Source organism: Saitoella complicata (assembly GCF_001661265.1).
Source record: "Saitoella complicata NRRL Y-17804 unplaced genomic scaffold SAICOscaffold_12, whole genome shotgun sequence".
Lineage (NCBI taxonomy): Eukaryota > Fungi > Ascomycota > Saitoellomycetes > Saitoellales > Saitoellaceae > Saitoella > Saitoella complicata.
The window spans coordinates 366,852-391,346 of record NW_017567003.1 but is presented as its reverse complement, the minus strand read 5'-3'; the positions used below and the strand labels follow the sequence as shown (position 1 = coordinate 391,346).

Here is a 24,495-nt window from a genome sequence, read left to right as displayed (position 1 = left end):
TCTAATGTGAGTTGATCTGTGCTTTGGTGGGGATGTCGAGGAGAGAAGACCCGAGGGAGTTATATATGGCTGTGGGTGACGCACGCTGCAGATCACGTACAGTCGCCGAACATTCGACTGGGTGGCGCGCCGGGGGAATGCTGAAGTTGCCGCGAAGATGAAGTTTGTTCTGATCGTTTTGTGAATCTGTCCCATTCATCCAAGGCCATGGCCACTGCAAACCGTACGAGAATTACCTGCCTTCCAGTCCGGGCATGCACCCTGCATCGACTCGCACCCACCGCGTACCGGCACCGGCAGCGCGTATCAAGTACTCCTCCATCCTCCGTCCTCCCCAACGACCATTGATCCCTCGAGCCAGTATGAAGTACTGGAAGAAAGGATGGCTCGGCCACTACGGTACACCACTCCATGATTATCAACGATGATCAATGGCTAACCCCACCCGCACAGATGACAAAAAAGTCGGCCAAATGGTCTTCTCCATCCACGTCACCCCCGACGGAGACCGCCTGGCAACAGCCGGCGTCGACGGAAAAATCCGAATATGGTCAACAGCCTCCATCCTCTCCCCCGAAGACGATCCCAACACGCCGAAACAGCTGTGTTCGATGAGTACGCATAACGGCGCCGTGACATGTGTGCGATTCAGCCCGGATGGAAGGTATCTGGCGAGTGGATCGGATGATAAGATCGTCATGATATGGGAACGCGACATCTCCGGCGTCGGCCTCGGAAAAGTATTTGGGTCGAATGAAACTAATGTCGAAAACTGGCGGTGCACAAAACGTCTCGTCGGGCACGAAAACGGTACATTTCCTCCCTCCTTCAATCACCTCAATGGCTAACAATTCGTCTAGATATCCAAGACCTCGCATGGTCCCACGATGGTTCCCTCCTCGTCACAGTCGGCCTAGACTCCCTAATCATGATCTGGTCCCCACCCACCTTCACCCGCCTCCGCACCCTCAAATCCCACCAATCCCACATAAAAGGCATAACCTTCGACCCTGCCTCCCGCTACTTCGCCACCTCCTCCGACGACCGCTCCGTCCGAATCATCCGAACTTCCGACTTTGGGACGGAGGCAGTGTTGAGCGAACCATTCAAGAACTCCAGTATCGGGACGTATTTTAGGAGAGTCGGATGGAGTCCCGAGGGTGGATTTTTGGGGGTTGGCAATGCGATGAATGGGCCCGTCACGTGCGCGAGAGTCGTTCAACGCGGAACCTGGAATTCCGATCTCTCGCTTATCGGACATGAGGGCCCGGTGGAGGTGATGTCCTTCTCACCTATCGTCTACAAAAAAGAAGCACACAAAGAAGCGACGGACACAAACACCTACTGCATCACCGCCTCCGCAGGCCAAGACAAACGTCTCGCACTATGGTCAACAGAACGCTCACGCCCAATCTTCATCTCCGACGAAGTATCCGAGAAATCCATCTCAGACATCGCGTGGTCGCCCGACGGCCTCACACTCTTCGGTGCCTCCTACGATGGCTCGATTGTGATGTTACGGTTTGAGCCTGGAGAGTTGGGGGTTGCGTGTTCGAAAGAGGAGGTGATTGGGATGTTGGGGAAGTATGGACATGGGATGCGGGGAGTTGTGTATCCTGAGTCTACGGAACAGCTGGAACGGGAGGAACGGACTGATGCACGGGAGTTACAGACGAAGGGGAAGGGGGGAGGGGATGTGATGATATCTGACTTACCCCAAGCACAAGCACAAGCACAAGCACCAACAGCCTTTTCCGCCCCCGTCATCCCCGCTGCAGTAGCTGTTCCCGTGCAGCAGACACCCTCAAAACCCCTTCAACAAAAAATTACCGTAACAAAAGACGGGAGAAAACGCGTCGCGCCACAACTCCTCACCACAATCTCCGGGGGTGGACACACCGCCGCCTCAGCCCTTCCTCAACCCGTCGCCGTTGCACAGTCATCCAGTGGAGGTGGTGGAGGACAGAGAGTCATTGATCTGAGCGAGCCGAGTGCACAGTTGCCGCCTGGGGGGGTCAAGGCCCTCCTAGTCGGTAACAAGCGGAAACTCGACGCCGCGAATGGAGCAGCTGTCGGAGGTGCGGCGGAGGGCGAGGAGTGGATCCGCCCCGCTATCGTAAACCCAGCCACCACGGTCTCCCAAATCAGACTCAGCGTACCAAAAGTCATCAGCGTCCTCTCCCACGAAGGAGGAGACCCCGACGCCACAACAACCCTCGAAGCCCGAAACGGTCGCGGCGAAGGCGAGCCAACGCGTCTCAACGCCGTTAAACGGGGAATCCTCCAATGGACAGATTACACGCCGCGCTCGATCCTCCTACTAACCTCAACACCCGAATTCTACGCCGCGGCATGCGAGGATGGGAGCTTATTAACCTGGTCCCGGAACGGAACCAGATTGCTTCCCCCCATCGTGCTCGAGAGCCAACCGGTGTTTTTGGAGGGGATGGGGGGGTGGCTGATGTGCGTCACCAGTGTCGGTATGGTTCACGTCTGGAATCTCACCACATTCAAAGCAGCACACCCACCTATCTCCCTAGCCTCCGTGTTAGATGCGGCGGTGATTGGGGGAACGGAGGTTCGTCGCGCGCCGGCGTTGACGCGGGCGAGTGTTACGGATAAGGGCGCGGCTGTGATCACGCTCACGGATGGTGACGCATTCACGTACTCCGCCTCTCTCCAATCCTGGTTACGCGTCAGCGAATCTTGGTGGATGGTTGGGTCGCAATACTGGGATGCGTCGGGTATGCTCCGGTCTCGTCTCGATGAAGAAAAGGTTGGAATTGTGGCTATGATGGAACGACGGACTGACGAGGCTGTGATGCGTCTCGGCCGTGGACGAGTCCTGAATCGGATTGTGAAGGCGCCGGTGTTGATGCGCAAGGGATTCGAGGGGTTCGAGATGAGTGTCAGTGTTTCGCATTTGGAGAATCGGTTGGGTGCTGCGTGCGTGCTCGGGTCGAAAGAAGAGTATCGGACGACTTTAATCACATACGTGCAGCGACTCGCGAGTGAGGGGTTAAAGGAGAAACTGGAGGAGTTGTTTAAGGGGTTGTTGGGTCCTACTGCGTACGCTGAGAAAGGAGATTGGGAACCGATTGTTGCGGGGAATGAGAAGAGGAAGTTGTTGAGGGAGGCGATTGAGGCGATTGGAAAGCATAGAGAGTTGCAGAGGTTGATGAGGGAGTATGAGGAGGCGCTTGGGGAGCTCGAGGTTGATGGTGCTACGACTGCGCATGCTATGGAGATGTGAAGGAACTAATATCTGGATGGGGGGACTTGGATTGGGCGGGTTTCCTGGATACCATATACATTTTGGCAATACGCGAGAGGAATACAATATCAAATAATAAGCACGATGATTAGCAGCAGCTGCAGGATGGACAGACCCATTAAAGAATGTATGATCAGCGTGGTAACCCAGAACAGTCCATAGAGTACGTTCATCCGCAAAAAGAAAGGAGAACATAAAGTCACGAGTCAATCACAAACAAAGAGCCGGCGACCAGCGCACAGCATCACCATCCATCGTGTATCATAGCCAAACCGCATTCATCCGCAGCACTATACTTCTCCACCGCCGACACGGCCGCAGGTCAAACAGCGGAGAATGAGACGGAAGCAGGCGAGGATGCCGTTGAAGATACCGACGAAGACCTACAGCACCATGAGATTAGTAACTAGAACCTTTATGCTCCTTCCGTACGGGATGTATGCTGCCGATACCGGCAAAGGTAAGATGAGAGAACAAATACGTACCGCTCCAACACAGCGAACGATCCCAAGGAAGACAGCGACGAGGCAATTAGCGATCGCGGATCGCTATTCACACGATGTATCAGCATTCACCCCAGAAGAAGCTATCTGCTTCATGAAGAACACGAGACGCAGCATACACATGAGATAACAGCGCCCATTTTAGCAGTTGTTTTCGTCAAAGGAGAAAGGAGGGTTGAGGAAGAAGAAAGAGGGCAAACAGAAGCTTCAGGAGAAGGGAGGTTGAGAAGGATGGCGTGTTGGTAGAGTTCTCGGGGTATTTCCCACGGTCTGCGTGTACGCGCCGGCCATGGCACACACCATCGCGGCCGAGGCTACAGCATGGTTGCTACCTATAGCTATGTTCGGTGGTGTAGAAATGGCACTTGCTCATATATTATAAACGCTATGCATATTAGAAAAACCCACCATACCCCAAATCTGAACCCCATCCTTTAAGTGATCAATCGTTCGTGTATACCCTCACTCATTCCTCTGCGCCTTCTGGCACCGTATCATATCCCGGAATTCCCGCCATTCGACGTTCTTACCCTTTACACAACCGCCTCCTCATCATCACCCTCCCCCTCCTCCCCCCTCCCATACGCCCAAAACTGCCAAAACACCCCCAAATCCTCCACAATCGTCCCCACACTCCCCACCAACCATGGCGCACTCCCCCTCCACTCTTCCTCCCCAAACATGATACTCGCGGCAAATGACACATTCCCCAACATACTAAACACGAAAAAGAGGATGGAGAGGCCGTCTGTTGCGCGACGTCGGTGGTTTTGGAGGAGTTGGGGGATGCGGGCGAGGAGGTAGGTTAGGGCGGATGCGTAGCCGAGGGTGGAGGAGAGGAGAGATGGCGTGGGTTTCGGTGCTTCGGGAATTTGGGGGTCGGTGGGGGCGGGCGAGGAGAGGGAGTGGTGGGAGGTGAGGAGGTATCCGAGGATTCCCGCAGCGATGACGAGGATGACTGCAGAGATATTCTGCAAGATGGCTTTTCTCCGTCGAGCACGAGCTTGCTCGCGGAGTGAATGCTTTGACGCAGTAGACGTGCTGCGGCCGCGGAGTAGAGGCGCCGTCTCGCGGTCTCCTCCCCCGCCGACGATGTGGTCCTGCGCGCCCGCGACAACACTCATACTACTCGTCCTCCTCGTCTTCGCATGTCCTTCTCCAGATGCCTTGTTGAGATAATTGTAATAAACAACCTGCGCGATCAAAACACCATCCGCGACGCAAAAGTACGCGCTCAGCACGACGACGGTAGAAAGTAATCCCCCCGTGAGCGCACCGGCCAGGGAGAGCACATCACCGATCAACCAAGCAAGTATGAACGTCAGCGAAACGCCCGATGCGGAATGGAGACGGTAATTCTCGTATAATTGGGGAAGGAGGACGACGAGCCAGCAAGCCAACGAGATCGACCTACAACCACCTGTTAATCACGCTGCCTCACTCGAACGAGCAAAAACGTACCCACTCACACCGCTGAGTTCTTGTCGAAGCTCGGAAACGGCCATCGGAGGTGGTGAGGGAATGTACGCGATTTGGTTTGTGGGTGCAGCGATAGAGTTCTTGGAGGTTAGCGGGGGTGCAGTCAGTTGTGCCAAAATCCGGCGCTTGAGTGGGAGAGTGTCACCATACAAGCCGATGTCATGTTAAAAAAAAAAAAGCAGAAAAATAAAACGCCTGTACCCAACAAACACCTACGAGAAAATAAAAGAAAAGCCCAGATCGTCCAGCGATAACCTTCTGCGTCCTCTATATTCAAACAGAGACGACGCCCTCAACAGCTCCGCATTCGAAGCATACGGATCCACCATCGACGGCAACAAGCTCGTCACTCCAACACTCCGGACACGTTCGCGTCTCCACCTGTCCCCCCGTCGGATTCCGGCTAGAGTACATCTCCATACCTTCGCCACCACCCACATCCATCCCATCCATCTCAAAATCCCCATCAGCATCCATCTCCTCCCCCTCATCCCAAGCCGCCGCCCTCCTCGCCTCCTCCTCCATCTCCCCCTCCCTCCTCCTCCTCTCCGCAGCAATAATGACCCTCATAATCTCATCCTCTCCACCCCGTCCCTCACGTACCCTCTTCTCGCGCTGATGTTTAAGCAGCGCCACAGTCTGTGTAAGGTTTTTCTGGCGACGGGCGGAGGGGGGTGGGAGGGTTGGTGGGGGGCGGCGTCGTTGGGTGGTTGAGGTGGGGTTGAGAGGGGAGGAGGGGGGGCTGCGGATGTGATACCCGGGGGGTTTGAGGGGTGACGACGTCGATGTCGTTCCTTGCGTGTGTGTTCGCTCACCGGTGGCTGGCGCCGGTGACGAAAATGATATTGGACGCATGATCGCGTTCGTCTGTGAGAAAGTGTATGGCGATACGGGACTCTGAAAGGTAAACATTTGGTAGGAATAGTCGTTGGTGTCGAGGATGTCTGCGGGAGACGCGAAGTACTTTACGCGGGGAGGCGGGCGCGTATTGGTGTGGCTGGTGTCGTGGCGAAGTCGAGTATACAGTCTGAACTTATGGTTACTCAGTCTTTAACTACTTCTTCTCTTTTCCCTGAAACTTACTATCTCTTCTGATTACCTTCTCCATGTCGGCCTGTTGCTTACAGGCCCTAGTCTTCCTCCTCTTCTCCTTAAAATCGGGCGGGGTATTGTTTCCTTTAAGGATTAAAGGTCCGACGACCGTAACGTAATACCGTCACGTTCCATACATTCCTCTTCAAAGTCCTGCTTCCTCCTTCAGTACGTCATTGAGTGCCGTTGTTCGCTCTGTAGCAAACGGCTTCAAAGCCTTCATGTTTTGGATCGCATCAGCAAGATCACTGACATCCGTGTTAGCTTGGGCATAGATATGCGTAAAGAATGAAAGATACCTCGGTAGGCATGCTGCTACGTATCCGCTCTTTTGTAGCTCATCAGCTAGTTCTTGCTGGTGATTGTCCATCAACATGTCATTAACCACGACAACCAACGGCTTGCGAAGGTTCAAAGCTTCAAGTATCGTACCGGACCCTGATAACAGTCAGAAAATGTCGGTAAGAGACATCGTTACTCCCATACCAGCATGTGAGATGATGAGATCGGCGTTCGCCATCTCTTCTCGTATTGAAGCCGAATAATCAAAGCTCCGTATTTTCAAACGGTAATCCTCTGCCGGCTGGAGTCGAAGCTGTCCTCTCAGAACACGGTCACCATCCATTCCATGCTGAATGACCATGTGTGTATACCCCGCCCGCTGTAATGCCTCCTGCACTTCAGGTTTTACGGCCGCCACGACGAGCTTGTGGAAGACGGTAGACCCTACTGTGACGAACACTGAGCGCATGTTGTTAACACGGATGAGATCATTGAACGGTATATCGTTTTGGTCGAGGATCTCGGGAATTAAGGTTCGGCAGTATCATCGATACCCCCTGAGGCTGGTGGTGGCACCCGCACACCCTTGCAGCTCACAGCCGTACGAACCTCTACACCATCCCAAGGTCCCTCTCTCATCGAGCCTGATCAATTAACCAACAATGGCGTCCTCTGGTCCTCCACGGGTTAAAAACAAGGCCCCAGCGCCGATCCAGATTACGGCAGAGCAGATCTTGCGGGAGTCGTACTCGCGACAAGAACCACCCATTGCGCCGCCGAAACAAAAGATCGCGGATCTCGAGGAGTTACACGAATATCAGGGCCGAAAACGGAAGTACTATGAAGATCAGCTAAGGGGCAACAGGCTGAAGATGGGTGAGTGGATGAATTACGCGGCATGGGAGTTACAACAAAACGAGTTCGCGAGAGCTAGATCGGTGTTTGAGCGTGCGCTTGACGCGGATGGAGCTTGTGTCCCGTTATGGTTGAGGTATATTGAGTCCGAGATTAAGACGAGGAATATCAACCATGCGAGGAATTTGTTTGATCGGGCGGTGACGGTGTTGCCGCGTGTGGATAATTTGTGGTTCAAGTATGTCTATATGGAGGAAACATTGGGGAATATTGCGGGGACACGACAGGTGTTTGAGCGGTGGATGGCATGGGAGCCGGCAGAGGCGGCATGGTTCGCTTATATCAAGTTCGAGACGCGGTACCAGGAATACGCCCGTGTTCGTGCAATCTACGAGAGGTTTACCGTCGTGCATCCCGAGCCCAAATACTGGATCCGATGGGCGCGGTTCGAAGAGGAGTTTGGTTCGAGTGACAACGTCCGCGAGGTGTTCTCAATGGCAATCGATGCCCTCGGCGATGAATTCATGGAAGAGAAGTTGTTCATCGCATACGCGCGGTACGAGACCAAGATGCGCGAATACGAACGCGCACGAGTCATCTACAAATACGCCCTTGACCGTATGCCCCGCTCAAAGAGTGCGACACTCTACTCCCAATACACCGCATTTGAGAAACAATTTGGTGAGAAAGAGGGGATCGAGGACGTGGTGCTCAGCAAGAGACGAGTGAGGTATGAAGAGACTGTGACGGTGCAACCGAAGAATTATGACGCGTGGTTTGATTATGTGAGGTTGGAGGAGTCTGCGGGGGATGTGGAGAGGGTGAGGGATGTGTATGAACGCGCGATTGCGCAGTTACCGCCGAGTCAGGAGAAGAGGCATTGGAGACGGTTTATCTATCTCTGGCTTGAGTACGCGTTATGGGAGGAACTCGAGACCAAAGATTTTGAGCGGGCACGAGCGATATGGAAGGCTTGTTTGGGTCTTATCCCGCACAAGAAGTTCACGTTTGCGAAGGTGTGGTTGGGGTATTCTCACTTCGAGGTGCGCCGACTCAACTTGACCGCCGCGCGCAAGAACCTGGGCATGGCCCTCGGCATGTGTCCGAAGGATAAGTTGTTCAAGGGCTACATCGAACTCGAACTTCTACTCCGTGAATTCGACCGGGTACGAACCCTGTACGAGAAGTTCTTGGAACATGATGCCTCGTCGTGTTATGCCTGGATCAAGTACTCTGAACTCGAACGAATGCTCGGAGATATGGATCGCGCGCGGGCGATTTACGAGATTGCGGTTGAGCAGGAGGTGTTAGACATGCCCGAGTTACTATGGAAGAGCTGGATTGATATGGAGGTTGAGGAGGAGGAGTGGGAGAGGGCTAGAGGGTTGTACGAGAGGTTGCTTAGCCGGACTGGACATGTCAAAGTTTGGATTTCGTTTGCGGAGTTTGAGGTTTCTGTACCGGGTGAAGGACAGGAAGGGCAAGAAGAGGAGGATGAAGACGAAGAAGTGCAGAGACCGGCGACGGAAGAGGCGAAGGAGAACGCCCGCGCGGTATTTAAGCGAGCTCTCGAACACCTCCGCCAACGCGACCTCAAAGAAGACCGCGTCATCCTCCTCGAAGCCTGGAAATCCTTCGAATCCGCCCACGGCACTGAACAGAGTCTCAAGGACGTTGAGGCGAAGATGCCGAAGATCATTAAGAAACGTAGAGCAGTGGGTGATGGGAGTTTCGAGGAGTATTTCGATTACTTGTTTCCAGACGAGGAAGAGAGGAAGGGGAATATGTTTGGGCTTTTGGCGAGGGCGCAGAAGTGGAAGGAGGAGATGGCCAGGAAGGCGGCGGAGAAGGAGAAGGAGCAACCAGAAGCTTAGGGCAAATGATGCAGATTTGTATCAGGGGTGTGGGGGATAGTCATCGTAGGTGTATTAGTGATACATCTAGTTCGCCCGTCCACCTCTGCCTCGTCCTCTGAAACCACCACGTCCGCTCTCTGGCCCTTCTGGCCGCCGTAGAACCCCGCTCTGTTCTCTCGGTGCTTCTCTTGTGACCAGCGTTCTTCCTGCTCCGCTTGCTCCGCTCGCTCCGCTCGCTCCACTAACTGGTCTCATCGGAACTGGACTAGGATTCGCATTCCCGCTTCCCAGGATCCTTTCGCGTGCTTCTGCATATCGTCTCTCCTTTTCCTTTCTTTCCTCTTCTAACTCTCGTTTTGACTTTTGCTGTAGAGCGTTCAAATTGGTGCTGGAATTCGATGGTGACTCTCGACGCAGCAGCTTGACCTCCGGCTTGTACATTGTGCGCTGAGCAAGGGCTGGTGCGCCAATCTTTACTTGAGGAACTGGTGCTTGCTTATTTCTGTAGGGACACTCATCAGCTTCCGGCGCCAGCTGCTACGGTGTACCCTACGCTTCTTCCCAGAGTGCCGCACTGCAGTTCGGCCGTGACGTCGGAGGACGCTCTGTTTGTATTGGTGGTACTACAGGCGTGTTATTGACTGCCTCTTCATCATTCCATGGATCCCAGCTTGTAGATGTCATTGTCGTGTTGTCTGGTGACGTTGAGATTGTGCCTGTAACGTAGACCTTCGCAACACAGAGACGTGAGTGAGCTCTTTTGCATTGGAGTTTTGGGAAAGTGTACGATTGGTGAACTGAATGCTGAAATATCGATTGTAAGGTCCGAATTCTCCCAAAGTGAACACGTTGACTTTACGACTACCGCCGCCCTTTCATCACCCTCTCCATGACCTTCTTCGGCATACAATAAACCGGATCAACCTCCTCTAACCCCTCCATCCCCAACAAACTTAACCCAGCAACTCCAAACAATGTATGAAAAACATCAACCATATTCCCCGGCCGATCACTAAACCCACCACCCTCTGGATCCTGACACGACAAGATAAACTCCATAAGCTTCTCCCAACTAATCCAATCCACCCGGCCCAGGATCGACAGCGACGACAGATCCCACCAAGAATAACAGACATCTTCGAGTTTTTCTGGACGGCCATTCAGGCCCCCATTGGGGAGTTGACGTTCGGAGAGCCAGGAGGCGCATTGATCCGTTGCGATGAGGTGGAGTTTTTGGGCGATTGCGAGGGTGCCTAAGCAAACGAATGCAGCGCCGCCGTGGGATTCGTCGCCTGGTGCGAAGCCGAAGCCACCGTCGAAGTTGTGACAAGAGAGGATGTACTGAATGGATGCATCAATGTCGATTGCATCGAGACGGTTGAGGAGGGAAAGGGCGTTGAAGGCGGTGTAAACGAACCGAGCGTCGGTTTCGCCCCAGTTGTCGCCGGTGAAGGCACCACTGGGAAGTTGTAGGCTTGCAATATCTGTTTGCCCCATCAGTAGCCTCGTCCTAAATAAGAAGGAAACAGCGACGAACATTGAACACTCTTCTCAGTGTCTATTCTGTCCAGCGCATCCCGTATCACAAGAACCTGTAAAGCACTCAACGTATACAGCAAATGTGGATCATGCCCCTTCTGAGCCCCAAACCCGCCATTATCATGTTGACATGCCAATACAAAGTCAATCATCTCCTCCCGTGGCAGTGCATCGCAACAGCCCATGAGGTTGAGAGCCGTGAGGCCCCAGTAAACGCCCGAGAGACGGAGGTGCTCTGTTAACCAGTATTGCAGATCATCTTGATGTGTGTCGAGCTCTTGGATATATTTGATGTGCTTCTCGAGAAGGAATCTAGGGTCGGTCATGACTGTCGTTGAGGTGGAGTTTCTTGGGTGAGCGGGTTGCGTCGTGACGTTGAGACTGTGCCCTGTAACGTCGACTCTCAAAACATACACACCTAGGATGGAGTCCAAACCAAGACAGGACAGGCTGAGGTCGAGGTCTAGGGAGCGCAGTCATAGGCATAGGTCCGACAGAGATCGGGATGGGCACCGTCATCGTTCGTCGCATCACGGAGATCGACATGGACATGAGGATTCGAAGAGGAGGAGGCACTCGTCAAGGTCCAGATCGCCAAAGGACCGTGAACACCAACGACACAGGAGTAGCCGCAGTCACCATTCCTCCTCAATACGTGAGCACGAGTCCTGGTCCAAGGCAGTCGCTGAGGAAGATGAAGACATGTGGGAGGAAAAGCCTGCAGCCGGAGGATCATCACGCGCTGACATGGTCGAGGAGGGACAAGCTGAAGCGATAGTATTAGACACGACACCAGTACGCACACCAGATGCTGCTGAACTCCATAGGGAGGGACAGGGGAAACCCCAGCGTGACTTGTGGATGATTGACCCGAAGGAACAAGAACTGGAGATGTTCAGCGGCATGGGTCGGGAGCGCACGAAGGAAGTCAAGGAAAAGCCTGACCCAAGCAAGCTTCAAGTCAGTTCCCGCGAACTCAATCGTACATTTGCGGAGGGCAGAACAGAGGAGCCGTTATCCTCAGTCGAAGCAGCTCGGAGCAGGGACAAAGAGGATAAAGATGAACTCAAGTTGCCATCCTGGACAATCGGTGACGAGTCATCCCAATGGAGACAAACAAAGCTCCGTCGTCTTGAAGAAGCCGCAGTCGAGGACGGCCGTCCGGTCGAGGGACTCGCCACGGAGCGCTACGGTTCGCTACGCGAGTACGACTTTGCGCGTGAGGAACGGGAGGAGTTGGAGAGGCGCAAGATGTACGGACGCGGAAGAAAAGACGAAAAGCAGAAGATTACGGGAAGGTTGTGGGAAGAGCGTCTGGAAGCACGCGGTGGTGGGCAGATCATCGCACATGACGACCTTGCGTCCGAGCATTCCATTCCCGATACTCGACTTCCCGCTGCACCACCGACCAACAACGCTGGTGCGACGGGAACCGTTGCGGAACCTGTGGATCAGAATACGCTCAACAAGCTCCGTGCTGCGATCTTGAGGGCTCAAATGATGGGCGGTAACGCAAAGGTTGAGACTCTCGAGGCGGAGTACGCGGACAAAGAGCGTGCACTGGCAGCTTCGAAGGTCATTGTTCTCAACGCAATGGATACGCGCCGTCTCACAGGCTCTGCCGCAAACACTCCGAAGACCGAAGAGGAGATGACCATCACAGATATGCTCAGGGAAGAAAAACGCGAGCGTGGTCAGATCCATGGGGGGGAGGGACGGATGCTCGCCGACCGTATCACCAGGGATAAGAAATTCGATGATACACACATGTTGGACTATATGGACGAGAACGCCGAAAAGCTTGCGAAACGCGTTAAGCGATCAGAGATCGACTTGAAGCATATGGCAGTTGCGGATTTCAAAAAGACGCAGAAGATCCTGGATAACTGTCCACTGTGTTCGCAAGAGACCACAGCGCCGATTGCGCCCATGATCTCAACAGGCACCAGAACTTACCTCTCCCTTCCTCCTTCGCCATCTCTATCCCCGTACAGCGCCATCATCGTCCCCCTTCAGCACCGTGTAAACACACTCGAATGCGATGATGACGAATGGGACGAGATCAGGAACTACATGAAGTGTCTCCTACGAATGTACGACGAGATGAACATGGACTGCATTTTCTTCGAGGACGCCTCTCGTCCTCGTCGCCGTGGCCATACACAGATCGAGGCTTGTCCCATCCCTCGCGACATAGCCGGTATGGTGCCCGGATACTTCCGCGAAGCAATCCTCGCAGCCGACGAAGAATGGTCACAGCACAAACCCATCATCGATACTCTTGCCCGTGCGAAGTCGGGACAAGGAAAGTTCGCGTTTAGGAAGAGCATGGTTAAGGAGATGCCATACTTCCACGTCTGGTATGAGATCGATGGGGGAGTGGGGCATGTTGTCGAAAGCGAAGATAAGTGGCCGAGATATTTCGAGAGGGAGGTCATTGCAGGGATCCTGGATTTGGGGGTGGAGGTGTGGAGGCAGAGGGGGAGGTGGAGGAGGGGGGGTGAAGGTGAGCGGGAGGAGAAATTTAGGAAAGCTTGGGCAAAATGGGATTGGACGGGCTCTTTGGCAGATTGAGCAAGAATTGCAAAGAAGATCGTCAAAGGAAGGCAAGTTCACCCGTAGCCCTGTTGCAAGCGTTATATTAAACGACGTCCACCGAATTGACATGAAAGGGTGACATCTATAACGTATTCAATTCGAAACATATGCTCTTGTGACCAAAATGGTCGGATATAATAGTTGCGCCTTGCTTGGCACACACAACTGACTATACACACCGCTGTCCTCATCCTCATCTCTCCACTCAAACCCATAATCATTTTATCCTCACACTCACTTCACGCTCATTCTCATTCTATCTCAAGCCCGCCAGGGCTCGCTCACGGCTCCGAACGTCCAACCCCCTCCCTAACCCCATACATCCTCCCCAAAACCCCCCCCGCCCTTCCACTAACCTGCCCACAATACTGCTCAATCTGCGCACTCACCAACAACCCCTCCAACCTACTCGGCTCCTGCGGAACCTTGAACATCCCCGTCTTCTTCCAATCCTCATCCAACGGCGGCTGGCCAGAAGAGGAGCGCTGGAGGTTTTCGGCACGACGACGGGAGAGCCAGGTGTTAATCCGGGATTGTTCGCGGGCGAGGGCACGTTGGTGGTATTGCAGGTTCGAGGTCTCGGATTGGTATTCGTCGACTGCCTCCAACAAGAATTCCAGATTTTTCTCGAGGTAGGGATCAATAACCAAATCCAACACACTGTCCAAATTCGGGGTCAACGGCGCCGTCAAACTCAACCCCGCCTCCGGGTCAAGAGGTGCAGAATGCAGGAGCGTGGTGAGGAGATGCGAGTTCTTGATTTCGAGGGGGAGTTCCTCGAGGATGGAACGGTGCGTGACGCCGTTTCGCGCTAATGATTCTTCTGTGAATTTACCCTCTTTGTAGGATTGGACGAAGCCTTTTGAGAGGCGGAAGGCGCGGAGCATGGAGCGGGCGCCGCCGGACACGTCGTGGACGAGGACGACGCTCTTCTCGGATAGGGTTTTTTGGTAGGCGAATTGGGCTTCGACAACTTGCGAGTTGAGGAAGGAGCCGAGGTATGCGGATTGGTACCATCCGACGGTATTATTGTCCACGTTCACCTCGCGCAGGCATCTCATCATCTCAGCCTGATACCTCGCGCCCCCTGCACCACCAGTCGCGGTAGCAGCTTTCCCGTCTGCGCCGGCGGAGGGGAAGGGGAAGGAGGAGGTTACTTCCAACACGCCGTTCACGTCCAGGCCGAGGAGTTGACCGGTTACGGGGGAGGGGAAGAAAGATTGGGAGTGTTTGATGATTTTCATGACGACGAGGGCGTCGACTTGGATGAGGCGGAGGGGGGCGGAGCCTTCGACATCGAGGCTGTGGGAGGGGTTAGAATAAATTGAAAGGAGAGACGGGGGAGGGAGGAGGGGACGTACGCTGCGGTGACGGAGGGAGCGGGGAGGGGTTCTGAGGGAGCGACCATCGTGCAATTGTTGAATGATCGGTGGTTCGTCGGTGCTGCTTGGTGGTGGTGCGTGTTGTTCTTGGCTGTGTGCGCTGACAGATTTCTGGCGTGGCTGGAGACGCACGGGACCTCGTCGCACCGAGGGAGGTGTACGGTACCGGTCCTCGACGGATTTCCAGTTGCCAGGCGAAGATCAAGTCAGGATGAAGGGAAACACAATCGTCATCAAGCTCGGTACATCCACCGCCCCTCCCTCCCCCAGATCAGCCCGTTAACCCGTCACACACAGGCACCTCCTCAATCTGCGACGAAAAAACACACGAACCACTCATTGCAAACCTCTCCCTCCTCGTCGAAACATGCGTCAAACTCCGTCGCTCAGGACACCGTGTCGTCATCGTCTCATCCGGCGGAATCGGGATGGGACTCCGTCGTATGGATCTCGCACGGCGTCCAAAAAAACTGGCGGCGGTTCAGGCGATTGCGGCGGTTGGACAGTGTAGGTTGATTGCGCTATGGGACGAGTTGTTTAAACAGCTGCGGCAGCCTGTTGCGCAGATCCTGTTAACGAAGAACGACATCGCGGATCGAACCCAGTATCTCAACGCAGCGAATACCTTGGGGGAATTGTTGGCAATGGGCGTAATCCCAATCGTTAACGAAAACGACACAATCTCCGTCTCCGAAATTAAATTCGGGGATAACGACACCCTATCCGCCATCACAGCCGGTATGGTAAACGCCGACTATCTGTTCCTCATGACGGACGTGGAATGCCTCTATACCGCTAACCCACGAACCCACCCCGATGCGGAACCGATTGAGGTTGTGGTGGATATAGCTGAGTTGAAGGAACGGGCGGACGTTTCGGAAGCGGGGAGTGGGGTGGGCACGGGTGGCATGAGGACGAAATTGATTGCGGCGGAGTTGGCGACGAGTGCGGGTTGTACGACGGTTATTGCGCATTCGTCCGTACCGACAAACATCTTCCGGATCGTCGAATACATCAACAGTATCAACGCTACTTCATCATCGACAACACCGACACGACAAAACTCGGTCGATGGCCTCACCTCTTCACTAAATGACATCTCAACCACCGTCCCCCTCTCAGACATCCCCCGCCACACCCGCTTCCTCCCCCCACCCCCCTCCCACCGCGTCCGCGACCGCCAATTCTGGCTCCTCAACGGCTTAACCGCTCACGGCCGTATCTACATCGACGACGGCGCCGCACGCGCACTAACTCGAACCGAGAAAGCAGGACTCTTGCCGGCTGGGGTAAGAGGCGTCGAGGGTGGATTTCAGAGGATGGAGTGTGTTGATGTCGTTGCGCAGTGGCGGGTGCGTGAGGTTGGGGGAGAGGGGGTTGTTGCGTCGGGGGTGAAGACGGTGTCTGTTGGTGAGAGGGTTCATGAAATCCAGGAAGAAGTGATAGGGAGGGCGCTAGTAAACTACTCCGCCCACGAAATCGACAAGATTAAGGGTATCTCCCTAAAAAAATCCGAAGGCGGGATCGAAGCGATATTGGGGTATGCGGATGCGGAGTATGTCGCCTTCAGGGATAATTTGGCGATATTGCCGGTTGTGAGGGAGAGGAGGGCGGAGGGAAGGGGGAACTGATAGCGATCGTGGGTGCGAAGAGTGAGGGGGGTACGATATAGATGATAGCTGCCGAGAGTAGAATTCAGTCCAACGTCCATAGGGTAAACTGTTCTCTGCCCCTTCAACGTTCATCCACCAACATCCCATCCCGCACGTATACTATGCACCTCCCACAACCCCAACACCATCGTAACAAACCCCGCCATACCAACCGGAACGACAGCGAACACCGCCACCTCGACTAAATCCAACTCTCTATACCCTCCTTCCTCCTCTTTATCCTTCTCCACTCCCGACGGTGCGTCGTCATCGCTCTTCTTGAATCGAACAGTACGGGGCGAGCGTTGAGCGCGTGGTGCGACGGGTAGTGACAGATCAGACGTAACCCAGTCTTGGATGGTGTACGCAACCGTCAAGACACACGCCTCCACAATCCACGCAACCAACAACCCACTCGGCTCCCTCCTCACCCACCCCCACTCAGCCCACACAATCCCATACGTCAACGCCGCGTTGATCGTACTCAGCGATAATAGTCTGATACACGTCGCGAGAGGCGAATACCGAATAAGCCACCGAAGCATGAGGCCATCCGTGAACCAAAAACTTAGGTAGCCGCATACCGCACACCACATACACGCAGCACCCAATTCCCAGATCTTACACTCTCTATCCCCGAATTCTTTCCAGACGTTCCCGGTTCCGCCATGGGGGTCTGTTGTGAGGTATTGGTTGGTGTAGGCTGTTGATAATGCGTCCAGGAATCCGAGGACGGAGGGGAGGATGGAGAGGGAGCGGGCGGCGACGAGGGGGATGTGGTAGGCGGGGTCGATGCCCAGGGAGAGGGCGATGCGAGGGGCGCGGCGACGCGAGATGCGTTGGGCGAGGGAGGTGAGGAGGCCTATTTTGGAGGTATTCTCGGTGGGAATGAAGTGTGGTGAAAGTGAGCGACGGTCTGAGATATCGTCGCAAGTGGGTAAGCTGTGTAATCTGGAGGTAAGTAATATTTCTGCTGCTCAAGAACAAAAGAACACACCTGAAGTGCCTACGTAAAGCTCTTTATAGACGTCTTGGCTCGGCCGAATGCTTTCGAAGCGAATACAGCAACAAGCAACGCTACAGCAAGGATGCAATGGTTCAGCGACGTCGTAATATACCGTACGGAAGACCAGCTTCGGACGGGAGGGTAGTTGAGCGGGGGATCGTTGCTGTCCAGGAATTAAGGTTTGCCGGCATCGACCCCTGAGGCTCGTGCGTGGCGTAGTCGCGTAAGGATTTGGTGTATACTTTAAAGCGCTGTTGACCTGGCAAATAATTTGTATGCTATCCTTGTCTTTCCTCACGGCATGGTCCATCCCCTCACCTTCCCATCATCACCTGCAGTCCACACGACCTCCCTATCGCCCTGTACTTGCCACGTAACGCAGTTCACCTCCTGCACACCATGTGCCTCTGTCTGAACATACTCCACCTCCCACTCCTCTGCATCTCCCTCCTTCCTCTTATACACAGCAACAATCCCATCTCCACCAGCTGTAGCTATCCGTCCACTAGGAGAGAAAGCGACTGAGTAAATCGAACGAGTGTGGACTTGAGGGAGCTGCGCAACCTCTTCCCAATCCTCGTCTGTACGGATGATCTTCGACTCCTCCTTCTTCTTCTTCTGCCACAACCGAACCGTGCAATCATCCGACGATGACGCCAACGTCCTCCCATCCGGCGAAAACGCAACACCCCAGACCGTTCCCCCATGCCCCTTCAACACCGCAACCGGCGTCCAATCATCATCACTCGGCGAATCCCGATACAAGATAACCGTATCATCATAACTCGCACTCGCCAACAAACTCTCCCTCGGCGAGAACGCAACACATTTGACATCCTGACTATGCTCCTGCAGCACGGAGAGACATTCGAATTCGTCGTCATCTTCAGATTCCCAGATCCAGACTGATTTGTCGCGCGAACAGGTTGCCAGGAAGGTGGAGTCTGCTGACCACACAACGGATTTGACTTCGTTTTCGTGGCCTTCGAGGGTTGCGATACAGTCCCATTCGCCGTCTTGGTTATCTTCGAGATCATTCACGTATTCCCAGATACCAATCGTGCCGTCGAAGGAGGCGGTTGCGAGGACGACTCGTTCGTCACCGCTGTTTGTGCGTGGAGGCTTGAACGCTGAACACCGCACGGAACGTTTGTGTTGATCACGGAGTATGGCGATACATCGACCCGTAGCAGTATTCCAAATCCGTGTCGTAAGATCCGAGGAGCAAGAGGAGAGGAGGGGGAGAGTCGGATGTGGTGTGATGTGCCAGGCTCGCGCGGTGTGGCCTTGGAAGGTGTGTTTGGGTTTGAGAGATTTGGGAGCAGACATTGCGAACTGATGGAGGGGAGGTCAAAGTCGAGGTGTATTTTAGGTTTGGCGGTAGCGTCGGCGGCGGTGAGCGCTGGCACGTGCAGCGTTGTACGACACACTCCGCGGTGTAATTACACCCTCGAGAAAGCAGCAGATCAACGGACAAAAGAGACCCTTCACGTTTGTACGTCCCTCTTCGCAGTTGCGCGGTTGCTGAGAATGCAATTCTGACGGAATGGACGTTCGGGGGCATCCTTCCCTTGAGGCTGGTGCATGGCGCAGTCACGTATACCGGTACCGCCGTACACAGGCGCGTCTCCTCCTCGAGGACTCCAGAGCTTAGGCAACGAAGATGGATCCACTCAAGTCAGCCCTGAAGAGCTTGTTGCCATCCTATGGAACGATACCACAGAATCTAGTAACAGCGGCACAAAACCTGCAATCACAAAGCATGAAGAAAATCCCACATTTGAAGCCGGCGGAGGAGAGTGGGAGGCTATACATCTGTGCTCATCTAGCTTGCGAGAGGTATGTGTGCTCCCTCGATCCCGAATCTATACCTTCGATCCAACCGTATTAATCATGTGGTATATCAGGTTAACCACATCACTAAACCTCCCTGATTTAACACCCCAACCCCCAATGCCACCAAAAACCTACAAGACCCTCCTCGCACAATTCCGCACCGCACTGGAAAGCGCAACGACACCTTCCACCCGCCGTCGATCATCCCGTGCAGAATCTGGGACACCTACGTCGACTTCTTCCCACGTTGTTGACGTCGCGAGTGGGGAGATTAGAGCACTGTGCACGAAACTCGGCGCGACGACGGGGATTGTGCATATCATCTCCCTCGTCACGAAACTCCTCCCGCTCCATCCCCGGGCTGAATCTCGCGCGGGCGTCATCGCAGCCGCATACGTCCTCGTCCATCAGCGACTCAGCACTCCCACTAACAACACCAGTACCGATATCATCACCGCGCCTCCCGCCTCCCTCTCGAGAGCACAGCGGAAGGGGTTATTGGATGCCCTGGGTGGTGTATTACAAACCAAAGAACTGGATAAATGGGTCGAGATCGTCCGGGAGGACTGTGAGGGGCACGATTGGCTTGATGGCATTCAGCCACAACAGTCGCCTACTAAGAAACCCACGCCGGGTTCTGGCGCTGATACCCCCTCACGGAAACGAAAAGCGGCAGACCAAGTCCACGACGACATTGGTACCCCGACCCCCACATCAACACCCGCAAACTCTGCAATGGCACTCGCCGCGACCACGCGAAACAAAACACAAACCCGCGCGATAAGTGGTATTGGGAGCATGATCGTCCCACAGGTTGATTACTTGAGTGAGAGGAGGGTGAAGGAGTATGAAGTTTGGAAAAAGGGTGTGATGGAGAAGGTTGATGCGGTGGAGAAGGAGAGGGAGAGGGAGGAGGAGGGTGATGTGGTGATGGCTGATGTGTGATTTGTGGGAGGGATGTGTCGAGGGGTGTTTGAAAACTGGGACTATCGTGGCGTTTTTGACCTTTTTATTACATACCCGGTTACCCTACCCTGGCAACACGATTGTCGGACGCGTCAATTCAAGTTGTTCTTGAACCGCCTATCTCACCGTGTGAGAAGCCAGACGATTGAAGACTCGACTTTAACAATTTACACGAGCACGCAATCTAGCTGGACGAACAGATTCGTAATATATGCATGTTTTCCTTTAAACTCAAGAGCATACAGCATGCCCTTTCCCAGCTCGTAAAAAGATGTAAAAACCAGATCAAGAAGCCAAAAACGCCGGATTCATTCCCATTTGAACTTTTTCAAGATATCTTTAGCGCGTTCATCGCGCTTTCTCTTTCCTTCCTCGTTTTCGCCCGGTCTATTTCGTCACACACCTCCACAACATCAACGAGCCTCGAACTGAACTGTAAAGAACCGACACGTTAGCATTGCCACAGGTGCCCATCATCGCGGTTACTTACCCATCCTCGTCGTTCTCTGCTTGTACATAACCCTATGTCCACACTCCCTACACCGAATCGGCTCCTTGGCCTGAATCTGGTTCTTGCTGCCACAGTCGGCACACAGGTAAACGATCTGCTGCGTAGGACGGGCGATTGCGGCACCAGCGGAGGCCGGGGGTTGGTAGGCTTGGGAGGACATAGCGACGATACGAGGTTTCGAGGAGGTTACGGGGAGCAGCAGAGAAGCAGGTGTGGCGAGTGCGAGTGCGTGTGGCGATGCGGCTCACGCGCTCCGTACGATACTGTAAGCCAGCAACAACAAATACTTGTTGTATCGCCACCTATCACAATTACAATGTCAGGTCTCTCGCGGAATCGTCTCCAAGGTACGTTGTCGACCTGGGTTCTGTGCACGGAGAAGAATGGTTTGAATGACAGAGATGCGCAGAGGAACGCAAGCAGTGGCGACGGGACCACCCATTCGGATTCTGGGCGAAACCGAATAAAGCGGAAGATGGTGGTATGGATCTCATGAACTGGAGTGTTGGGATTCCGGGGAAGATTGGGACGTTGTGGGAGGGTGGGTTGTACAGGTTGACCATGAGCTTTCCCGAAGGTATACTCCTCCCCCCTCTGCGCCCTATGGCGCTGTCGTCCTTCATGTCGCTGCATTGCATGCACCGGACTCTCCAACCATTTGAACAACACCCTCTAACTCATCCCTCAGAATACCCCTCCAAACCCCCCAAATGCAAATTCACCCCCCCTCTCTTCCACCCCAACGTCTACCCCTCCGGCACCGTCTGCCTCTCCATCCTAAACGAAGAAGAAGGCTGGAAACCCGCTATCACCATAAAACAAATCCTACTCGGTGTCCAAGATTTGTTGGATAACCCGAACCCGGAGAGTCCGGCGCAGGCGGAGGCGTATACGATGTTTAAGAAGGATAGGGAAGGGTATGAGAGGAGGGTTAAGGCTCAGGCGAAGGAGATGGCGAGGAATGATTGAGTGAGTCAAAGGGAAAAGGAGGTGGGGGGATATGTCCTATGAGGAGGAGTGTGAGTTCAAGGTTGCAAGTGTTAATGCGGTTATGGTCGAGATCGCGGATTGAGGGATGAACGATGAAAAGCATATTTACGACAAGAAACCAGTAATAAACAACAAAAATACCATATAACTATTTGTGATTCACGTGTACGCACATGCCTCGTCCCAGCAGCGTAGCGTAAACCTTATTTCCACCGCTGACCACACACGACACCTCTCCACCTCCTCAATGATTCTTCGATCAGTATTCCTCTGTGTGGTGACCCTCGCTCTCCTCTTCCTCGCATCCTCCACCAACGCGCTCTACACCTCAAAAGATGCCGTCAAACGTACGCCCCTCCCCATCCCCCCACCCTCCTTCCCGATCACAGCTAACACCCGCAACTAGATCTAACCCCCCGAACCCTCACACCCACCCTCCACCCCTCCCTCCCAACTCTAATCGAATTCTACGCCCCCTGGTGCGGCCACTGCAAATCCCTCGCTCCAATCTACGCCCGTGCGGCCCACCATCTCTCCACACACGCAAACGTGACGCTCGCTGCCGTTGATTGTACTCAAGAGCAGGAGATGTGTGGGGAGTGGGGTGTTAGGGGGTATCCTACCCTCAAAGCGGTGTGGGCTGGGAAGGGAGGCGGGGTAGGCAGGGTTGAGGAGTATGGCGGGCAGAGAACGGTGGAGGGGATCGTTGGTGCGATGAGGGGGTGGATGCCTGGGAGACTGCTCACCGGGAAGCGAATCGGTGAGGTACTGCAAGGAAAGGACGGGGGAAAGAGTGTCGTTGTGGTGGGGAAGAAAGGAGGGAAGAGGGGGAAGGTTCCGTTGGTTGTGAAAGCACTCGCTGCGCATTTTTCGGGGGTGGGGGTTGGATATCTCACACACGACGATGCGAAGAAACTCCCTTCACTCGCTGCGTTCGAAGGGGATGCAGCGAAAGTGGTCTTCGGGGATGGCGGTTCTGGGGCTCAGACGAGGGTGTATGAAGGCGATATGACATTCGGCCCCATCGCGGCATTTCTATTGAAGGCGTTGACCCCACCTCGTGCGGTTGTCTCGTCGCTTGGACAGTTGAGAGAGGTGTGTGGGAGGAAGACTTGTTTACTCGTTCCGGCGTCGGCGGGGTTGGTGGTGGATGAGTTGGTGGAGAGTCCGAAGTTGGCTGGGGTTGAGGTGTATCAGGTTGCCGGTGACTTGGGGCTCGAGGAGATTACGACCGTAAATTTGAGGAAGAAGTGGATGGTGACGAAGATGGATGATACGTTGGCTGTGGAGGAATGGATGGAGGCTGTGAGGATTGGGGAGGTTAAGAGAGAAGAGTTGCCGGTTGCATGGAGGCAGGAGGCGACTGGGAAGGACGAGTTGTAAGAAAGGAAAATGATGTAAGAATTGTTATGGGTGAATGCGAAGACCAGCTCGCGATTTTCTATACCATGTATGCTTGAATAAAACGAAGAACAGTCCCAACGCCTGACGATACCATTGTTCCTTACCCATCTTCCAGATGGTTCATATCTCGTTTCGTGTATTCGCGAGGTCCCACTTGAGTTAATCCTCATCTCCCTTGAGCTCGTGCTCTCCCCGGGACAATTCTCACACCCCTGTCCACCGGCACTCTTTCACTTCTTGGCAAGGCCTCCACAACGCTATCCCCCCTCGACACCGTACTCCCAGTCGGCGTGATCAAACTCGTTCCCTCATTGGCATAATGTCCGTCATCCTCCTCGTCGTTAATCCTACAAATATCAGGCCCCCCAAACATCTCCCCAGGAGTCCCACTCCGCCTCGACCCACCCCCACTTTCTGAACCATACGAATCCCGTGACACGAACCCCGGGTTCTCCACATCCTTCCCAAACACACTCGACCCTGTCCTCTCCTCCTCGTCCTCTTCCTCTCCATCCTCCAACTCAGGCGGCTCAATCCAGCTCGAGGGCACGATACACGGACACTTCACCGCCAACTCCGCCGCGCGATTGATCCACTCCGGTACGATGAGAGCCTCAGCACAATACGGACTTAACCCCGCCGCGAACGCTGCCGTGAAGTGATTACAATTCTTCCGTAGTAAATCATACTCGACCCCCAAGAACCCCATCCCCAACTCCGCCACGATCGCCTTCACCTCCGGCGCCGTCAAGGACGTCCACCCCAATACCCTGGTCTCCCTCCAATGCGCACCCTCTGGCGCTTTCCTCTCACCTAAATCAACACCCCCTGTCGTTATCCTTGCAACACCTTCCGCGTCGGCGAGGTTGGGTGGTGTGGCATATACCCCGGTTAACTCCTTGACGTCGTGCCCCCCGAATTGGTATTCTTTACCGTGGACTTCGATGGAGGTGTGTAGGAGGGAGAGACCGCAGGTCCAGATGAAGGTGGAAATCAAGGAGGTTGGTGGGAGGAGGTCGTAGATGTTGAGGTACTGTTCAGCCAAAGTTAGCAACGTGTATCCGGAGGGGTAGAGGATGAGGGAAGACGGACCACAGGCGTCAATTGAGCACCTGCAAGGATTGGCATGGGTGGATAAGAATAAGTTAAGGTGAGCCAAAGGGTTGGCGGTTTAGTTGTTTGTTCGGGTTTGTTAAGGTTCGACTGGTGCATGCACGGTTAATCCGGGGACGCACGGTTAACCTGTTTGGTGCATTTCGGGTCTGGATGC

General features: G+C 54.3%; 16 protein-coding genes across 16 annotated transcripts; 7 read left to right on the top strand and 9 right to left on the bottom strand.

The window, feature by feature from the left end:
• The first annotated feature begins 7 nt into the window (after positions 1 to 7).
• Positions 8 to 3,375, top strand: SAICODRAFT_71454 (Hira-domain-containing protein). Its single transcript, XM_019170682.1, has 3 exons — positions 8 to 399; positions 454 to 810; positions 861 to 3,375. The coding sequence occupies exons 1-3, from the start codon at positions 255 to 257 to the stop codon at positions 3,251 to 3,253; spliced, it is 2,895 nt and encodes a 964-aa protein (XP_019024172.1). The 5' UTR covers positions 8 to 254; the 3' UTR covers positions 3,254 to 3,375.
• Positions 3,376 to 4,310: 935 nt separating this feature from the next.
• SAICODRAFT_7654 (PQ-loop-domain-containing protein) lies at positions 4,311 to 5,282 on the bottom strand (the record flags this gene model as incomplete). The annotated part of the gene is made up of 2 exons (XM_019171027.1): positions 4,311 to 5,187; positions 5,239 to 5,282. The coding sequence occupies 2 exons, from the start codon at positions 5,280 to 5,282 to the stop codon at positions 4,311 to 4,313; spliced, it is 921 nt and encodes a 306-aa protein (XP_019024171.1).
• Positions 5,283 to 5,396: 114 nt separating this feature from the next.
• Positions 5,397 to 6,205, bottom strand: SAICODRAFT_30450 (uncharacterized protein). The gene has a single exon (XM_019167683.1). It carries the CDS (start codon positions 6,166 to 6,168, stop codon positions 5,530 to 5,532), a length of 639 nt encoding a protein of 212 aa, XP_019024170.1. The 5' UTR covers positions 6,169 to 6,205; the 3' UTR covers positions 5,397 to 5,529.
• Positions 6,206 to 6,493: 288 nt separating this feature from the next.
• Positions 6,494 to 7,099, bottom strand: SAICODRAFT_7652 (putative glycosyltransferase 28 domain-containing 1; the record flags this gene model as incomplete). Its single annotated transcript, XM_019171025.1, has 3 exons — positions 6,494 to 6,596; positions 6,648 to 6,786; positions 6,835 to 7,099. The coding sequence occupies 3 exons, from the start codon at positions 7,097 to 7,099 to the stop codon at positions 6,494 to 6,496; spliced, it is 507 nt and encodes a 168-aa protein (XP_019024169.1).
• A 149-nt stretch (positions 7,100 to 7,248) lies between these two features.
• SAICODRAFT_80615 (pre-mRNA-splicing factor Clf1) lies at positions 7,249 to 9,794 on the top strand. Its single transcript, XM_019171208.1, has one exon. The coding sequence runs from the start codon at positions 7,293 to 7,295 to the stop codon at positions 9,357 to 9,359; it is 2,067 nt and encodes a 688-aa protein (XP_019024168.1). The 5' UTR covers positions 7,249 to 7,292; the 3' UTR covers positions 9,360 to 9,794.
• On the bottom strand, positions 9,393 to 10,113 carry SAICODRAFT_123876 (uncharacterized protein). The gene is made up of 3 exons (XM_019165381.1): positions 10,013 to 10,113; positions 9,895 to 9,964; positions 9,393 to 9,843 (listed from the first exon to the last, which is right to left on the bottom strand). The coding sequence occupies exons 1-3, from the start codon at positions 10,023 to 10,025 to the stop codon at positions 9,426 to 9,428; spliced, it is 501 nt and encodes a 166-aa protein (XP_019024167.1). The 5' UTR covers positions 10,026 to 10,113; the 3' UTR covers positions 9,393 to 9,425.
• An 11-nt stretch (positions 10,114 to 10,124) lies between these two features.
• Positions 10,125 to 10,944, bottom strand: SAICODRAFT_30448 (terpenoid cyclases/Protein prenyltransferase). The gene has a single exon (XM_019167682.1). It carries the CDS (start codon positions 10,836 to 10,838, stop codon positions 10,203 to 10,205), a length of 636 nt encoding a protein of 211 aa, XP_019024166.1. The 5' UTR covers positions 10,839 to 10,944; the 3' UTR covers positions 10,125 to 10,202.
• A 359-nt stretch (positions 10,945 to 11,303) lies between these two features.
• SAICODRAFT_57015 (uncharacterized protein) lies at positions 11,304 to 13,454 on the top strand (the record flags this gene model as incomplete). The annotated part of the gene is made up of 2 exons (XM_019169501.1): positions 11,304 to 11,657; positions 11,718 to 13,454. The coding sequence occupies 2 exons, from the start codon at positions 11,304 to 11,306 to the stop codon at positions 13,452 to 13,454; spliced, it is 2,091 nt and encodes a 696-aa protein (XP_019024165.1).
• On the bottom strand, positions 13,446 to 14,939 carry SAICODRAFT_19411 (eukaryotic translation initiation factor 3 subunit H). The gene is made up of 2 exons (XM_019166091.1): positions 14,840 to 14,939; positions 13,446 to 14,780 (listed from the first exon to the last, which is right to left on the bottom strand). Exons 1-2 carry the CDS (start codon positions 14,884 to 14,886, stop codon positions 13,760 to 13,762), a joined length of 1,068 nt encoding a protein of 355 aa, XP_019024164.1. The 5' UTR covers positions 14,887 to 14,939; the 3' UTR covers positions 13,446 to 13,759.
• A 132-nt stretch (positions 14,940 to 15,071) lies between these two features.
• Positions 15,072 to 16,491, top strand: SAICODRAFT_35304 (glutamate 5-kinase; the record flags this gene model as incomplete). The annotated part of the gene is made up of 4 exons (XM_019168414.1): positions 15,072 to 15,102; positions 15,158 to 15,880; positions 15,983 to 16,212; positions 16,294 to 16,491. The coding sequence occupies 4 exons, from the start codon at positions 15,072 to 15,074 to the stop codon at positions 16,489 to 16,491; spliced, it is 1,182 nt and encodes a 393-aa protein (XP_019024163.1).
• Positions 16,492 to 16,601: 110 nt separating this feature from the next.
• Positions 16,602 to 18,847, bottom strand: SAICODRAFT_7646 (WD40 repeat-like protein; the record flags this gene model as incomplete). The annotated part of the gene is made up of 2 exons (XM_019171023.1): positions 16,602 to 17,454; positions 17,817 to 18,847. The coding sequence occupies 2 exons, from the start codon at positions 18,845 to 18,847 to the stop codon at positions 16,602 to 16,604; spliced, it is 1,884 nt and encodes a 627-aa protein (XP_019024162.1).
• Positions 18,848 to 19,158: 311 nt separating this feature from the next.
• Positions 19,159 to 20,414, top strand: SAICODRAFT_19408 (uncharacterized protein). The gene is made up of 2 exons (XM_019166090.1): positions 19,159 to 19,357; positions 19,426 to 20,414. Exons 1-2 carry the CDS (start codon positions 19,182 to 19,184, stop codon positions 20,297 to 20,299), a joined length of 1,050 nt encoding a protein of 349 aa, XP_019024161.1. The 5' UTR covers positions 19,159 to 19,181; the 3' UTR covers positions 20,300 to 20,414.
• A 319-nt stretch (positions 20,415 to 20,733) lies between these two features.
• On the bottom strand, positions 20,734 to 20,991 carry SAICODRAFT_7644 (uncharacterized protein; the record flags this gene model as incomplete). The annotated part of the gene is made up of 2 exons (XM_019171021.1): positions 20,734 to 20,753; positions 20,811 to 20,991. 2 exons carry the CDS (start codon positions 20,989 to 20,991, stop codon positions 20,734 to 20,736), a joined length of 201 nt encoding a protein of 66 aa, XP_019024160.1.
• Positions 20,992 to 21,105: 114 nt separating this feature from the next.
• Positions 21,106 to 21,934, top strand: SAICODRAFT_123820 (SUMO conjugating enzyme Hus5). The gene is made up of 2 exons (XM_019165380.1): positions 21,106 to 21,178; positions 21,241 to 21,934. The coding sequence occupies exons 1-2, from the start codon at positions 21,148 to 21,150 to the stop codon at positions 21,798 to 21,800; spliced, it is 591 nt and encodes a 196-aa protein (XP_019024159.1). The 5' UTR covers positions 21,106 to 21,147; the 3' UTR covers positions 21,801 to 21,934.
• A 134-nt stretch (positions 21,935 to 22,068) lies between these two features.
• Positions 22,069 to 23,204, top strand: SAICODRAFT_25546 (thioredoxin-like protein; the record flags this gene model as incomplete). The annotated part of the gene is made up of 2 exons (XM_019166867.1): positions 22,069 to 22,168; positions 22,228 to 23,204. 2 exons carry the CDS (start codon positions 22,069 to 22,071, stop codon positions 23,202 to 23,204), a joined length of 1,077 nt encoding a protein of 358 aa, XP_019024158.1.
• On the bottom strand, positions 23,149 to 24,423 carry SAICODRAFT_19404 (DUF862-domain-containing protein). Its single transcript, XM_019166089.1, has 2 exons — positions 24,318 to 24,423; positions 23,149 to 24,258 (listed from the first exon to the last, which is right to left on the bottom strand). The coding sequence occupies exons 1-2, from the start codon at positions 24,351 to 24,353 to the stop codon at positions 23,392 to 23,394; spliced, it is 903 nt and encodes a 300-aa protein (XP_019024157.1). The 5' UTR covers positions 24,354 to 24,423; the 3' UTR covers positions 23,149 to 23,391.
• Between the last annotated feature and the right edge of the window lie 72 nt (positions 24,424 to 24,495).

Excerpts from the sequence above, each read along its gene's own strand:
- SAICODRAFT_71454 (XM_019170682.1), top strand. The coding sequence starts at position 255 with ATGCACCCTGCATCGACTCGCACCCACCGCGTACCGGCACCGGCAGCG. Across the intron at positions 400-453 it reads AGGATGGCTCGGCCACTACG|ATGACAAAAAAGTCGGCCAA; the intron begins GTACACCACTCC and ends CCACCCGCACAG. Across the intron at positions 811-860 it reads TCTCGTCGGGCACGAAAACG|ATATCCAAGACCTCGCATGG; the intron begins GTACATTTCCTC and ends CAATTCGTCTAG.
- SAICODRAFT_30450 (XM_019167683.1), bottom strand. The coding sequence starts at position 6,168 with ATGTTTACCTTTCAGAGTCCCGTATCGCCATACACTTTCTCACAGACG.
- SAICODRAFT_80615 (XM_019171208.1), top strand. The coding sequence starts at position 7,293 with ATGGCGTCCTCTGGTCCTCCACGGGTTAAAAACAAGGCCCCAGCGCCG.
- SAICODRAFT_123876 (XM_019165381.1), bottom strand. Across the intron at positions 9,844-9,894 it reads GCGGCACTCTGGGAAGAAGC|AAATAAGCAAGCACCAGTTC; the intron begins GTAGGGTACACC and ends GTGTCCCTACAG.
- SAICODRAFT_30448 (XM_019167682.1), bottom strand. The coding sequence starts at position 10,838 with ATGGGGCAAACAGATATTGCAAGCCTACAACTTCCCAGTGGTGCCTTC.
- SAICODRAFT_19411 (XM_019166091.1), bottom strand. The coding sequence starts at position 14,886 with ATGGTCGCTCCCTCAGAACCCCTCCCCGCTCCCTCCGTCACCGCAGC. Across the intron at positions 14,781-14,839 it reads GCTCCCTCCGTCACCGCAGC|CCTCGATGTCGAAGGCTCCG; the intron begins GTACGTCCCCTC and ends CCCCTCCCACAG.
- SAICODRAFT_19408 (XM_019166090.1), top strand. The coding sequence starts at position 19,182 with ATGGATCCACTCAAGTCAGCCCTGAAGAGCTTGTTGCCATCCTATGGA. Across the intron at positions 19,358-19,425 it reads GCTCATCTAGCTTGCGAGAG|GTTAACCACATCACTAAACC; the intron begins GTATGTGTGCTC and ends GTGGTATATCAG.
- SAICODRAFT_123820 (XM_019165380.1), top strand. The coding sequence starts at position 21,148 with ATGTCAGGTCTCTCGCGGAATCGTCTCCAAG. Across the intron at positions 21,179-21,240 it reads CTCGCGGAATCGTCTCCAAG|AGGAACGCAAGCAGTGGCGA; the intron begins GTACGTTGTCGA and ends AGAGATGCGCAG.
- SAICODRAFT_19404 (XM_019166089.1), bottom strand. The coding sequence starts at position 24,353 with ATGCCAATCCTTGCAGGTGCTCAATTGACGCCTGTG. Across the intron at positions 24,259-24,317 it reads GTGCTCAATTGACGCCTGTG|TACCTCAACATCTACGACCT; the intron begins GTCCGTCTTCCC and ends TTGGCTGAACAG.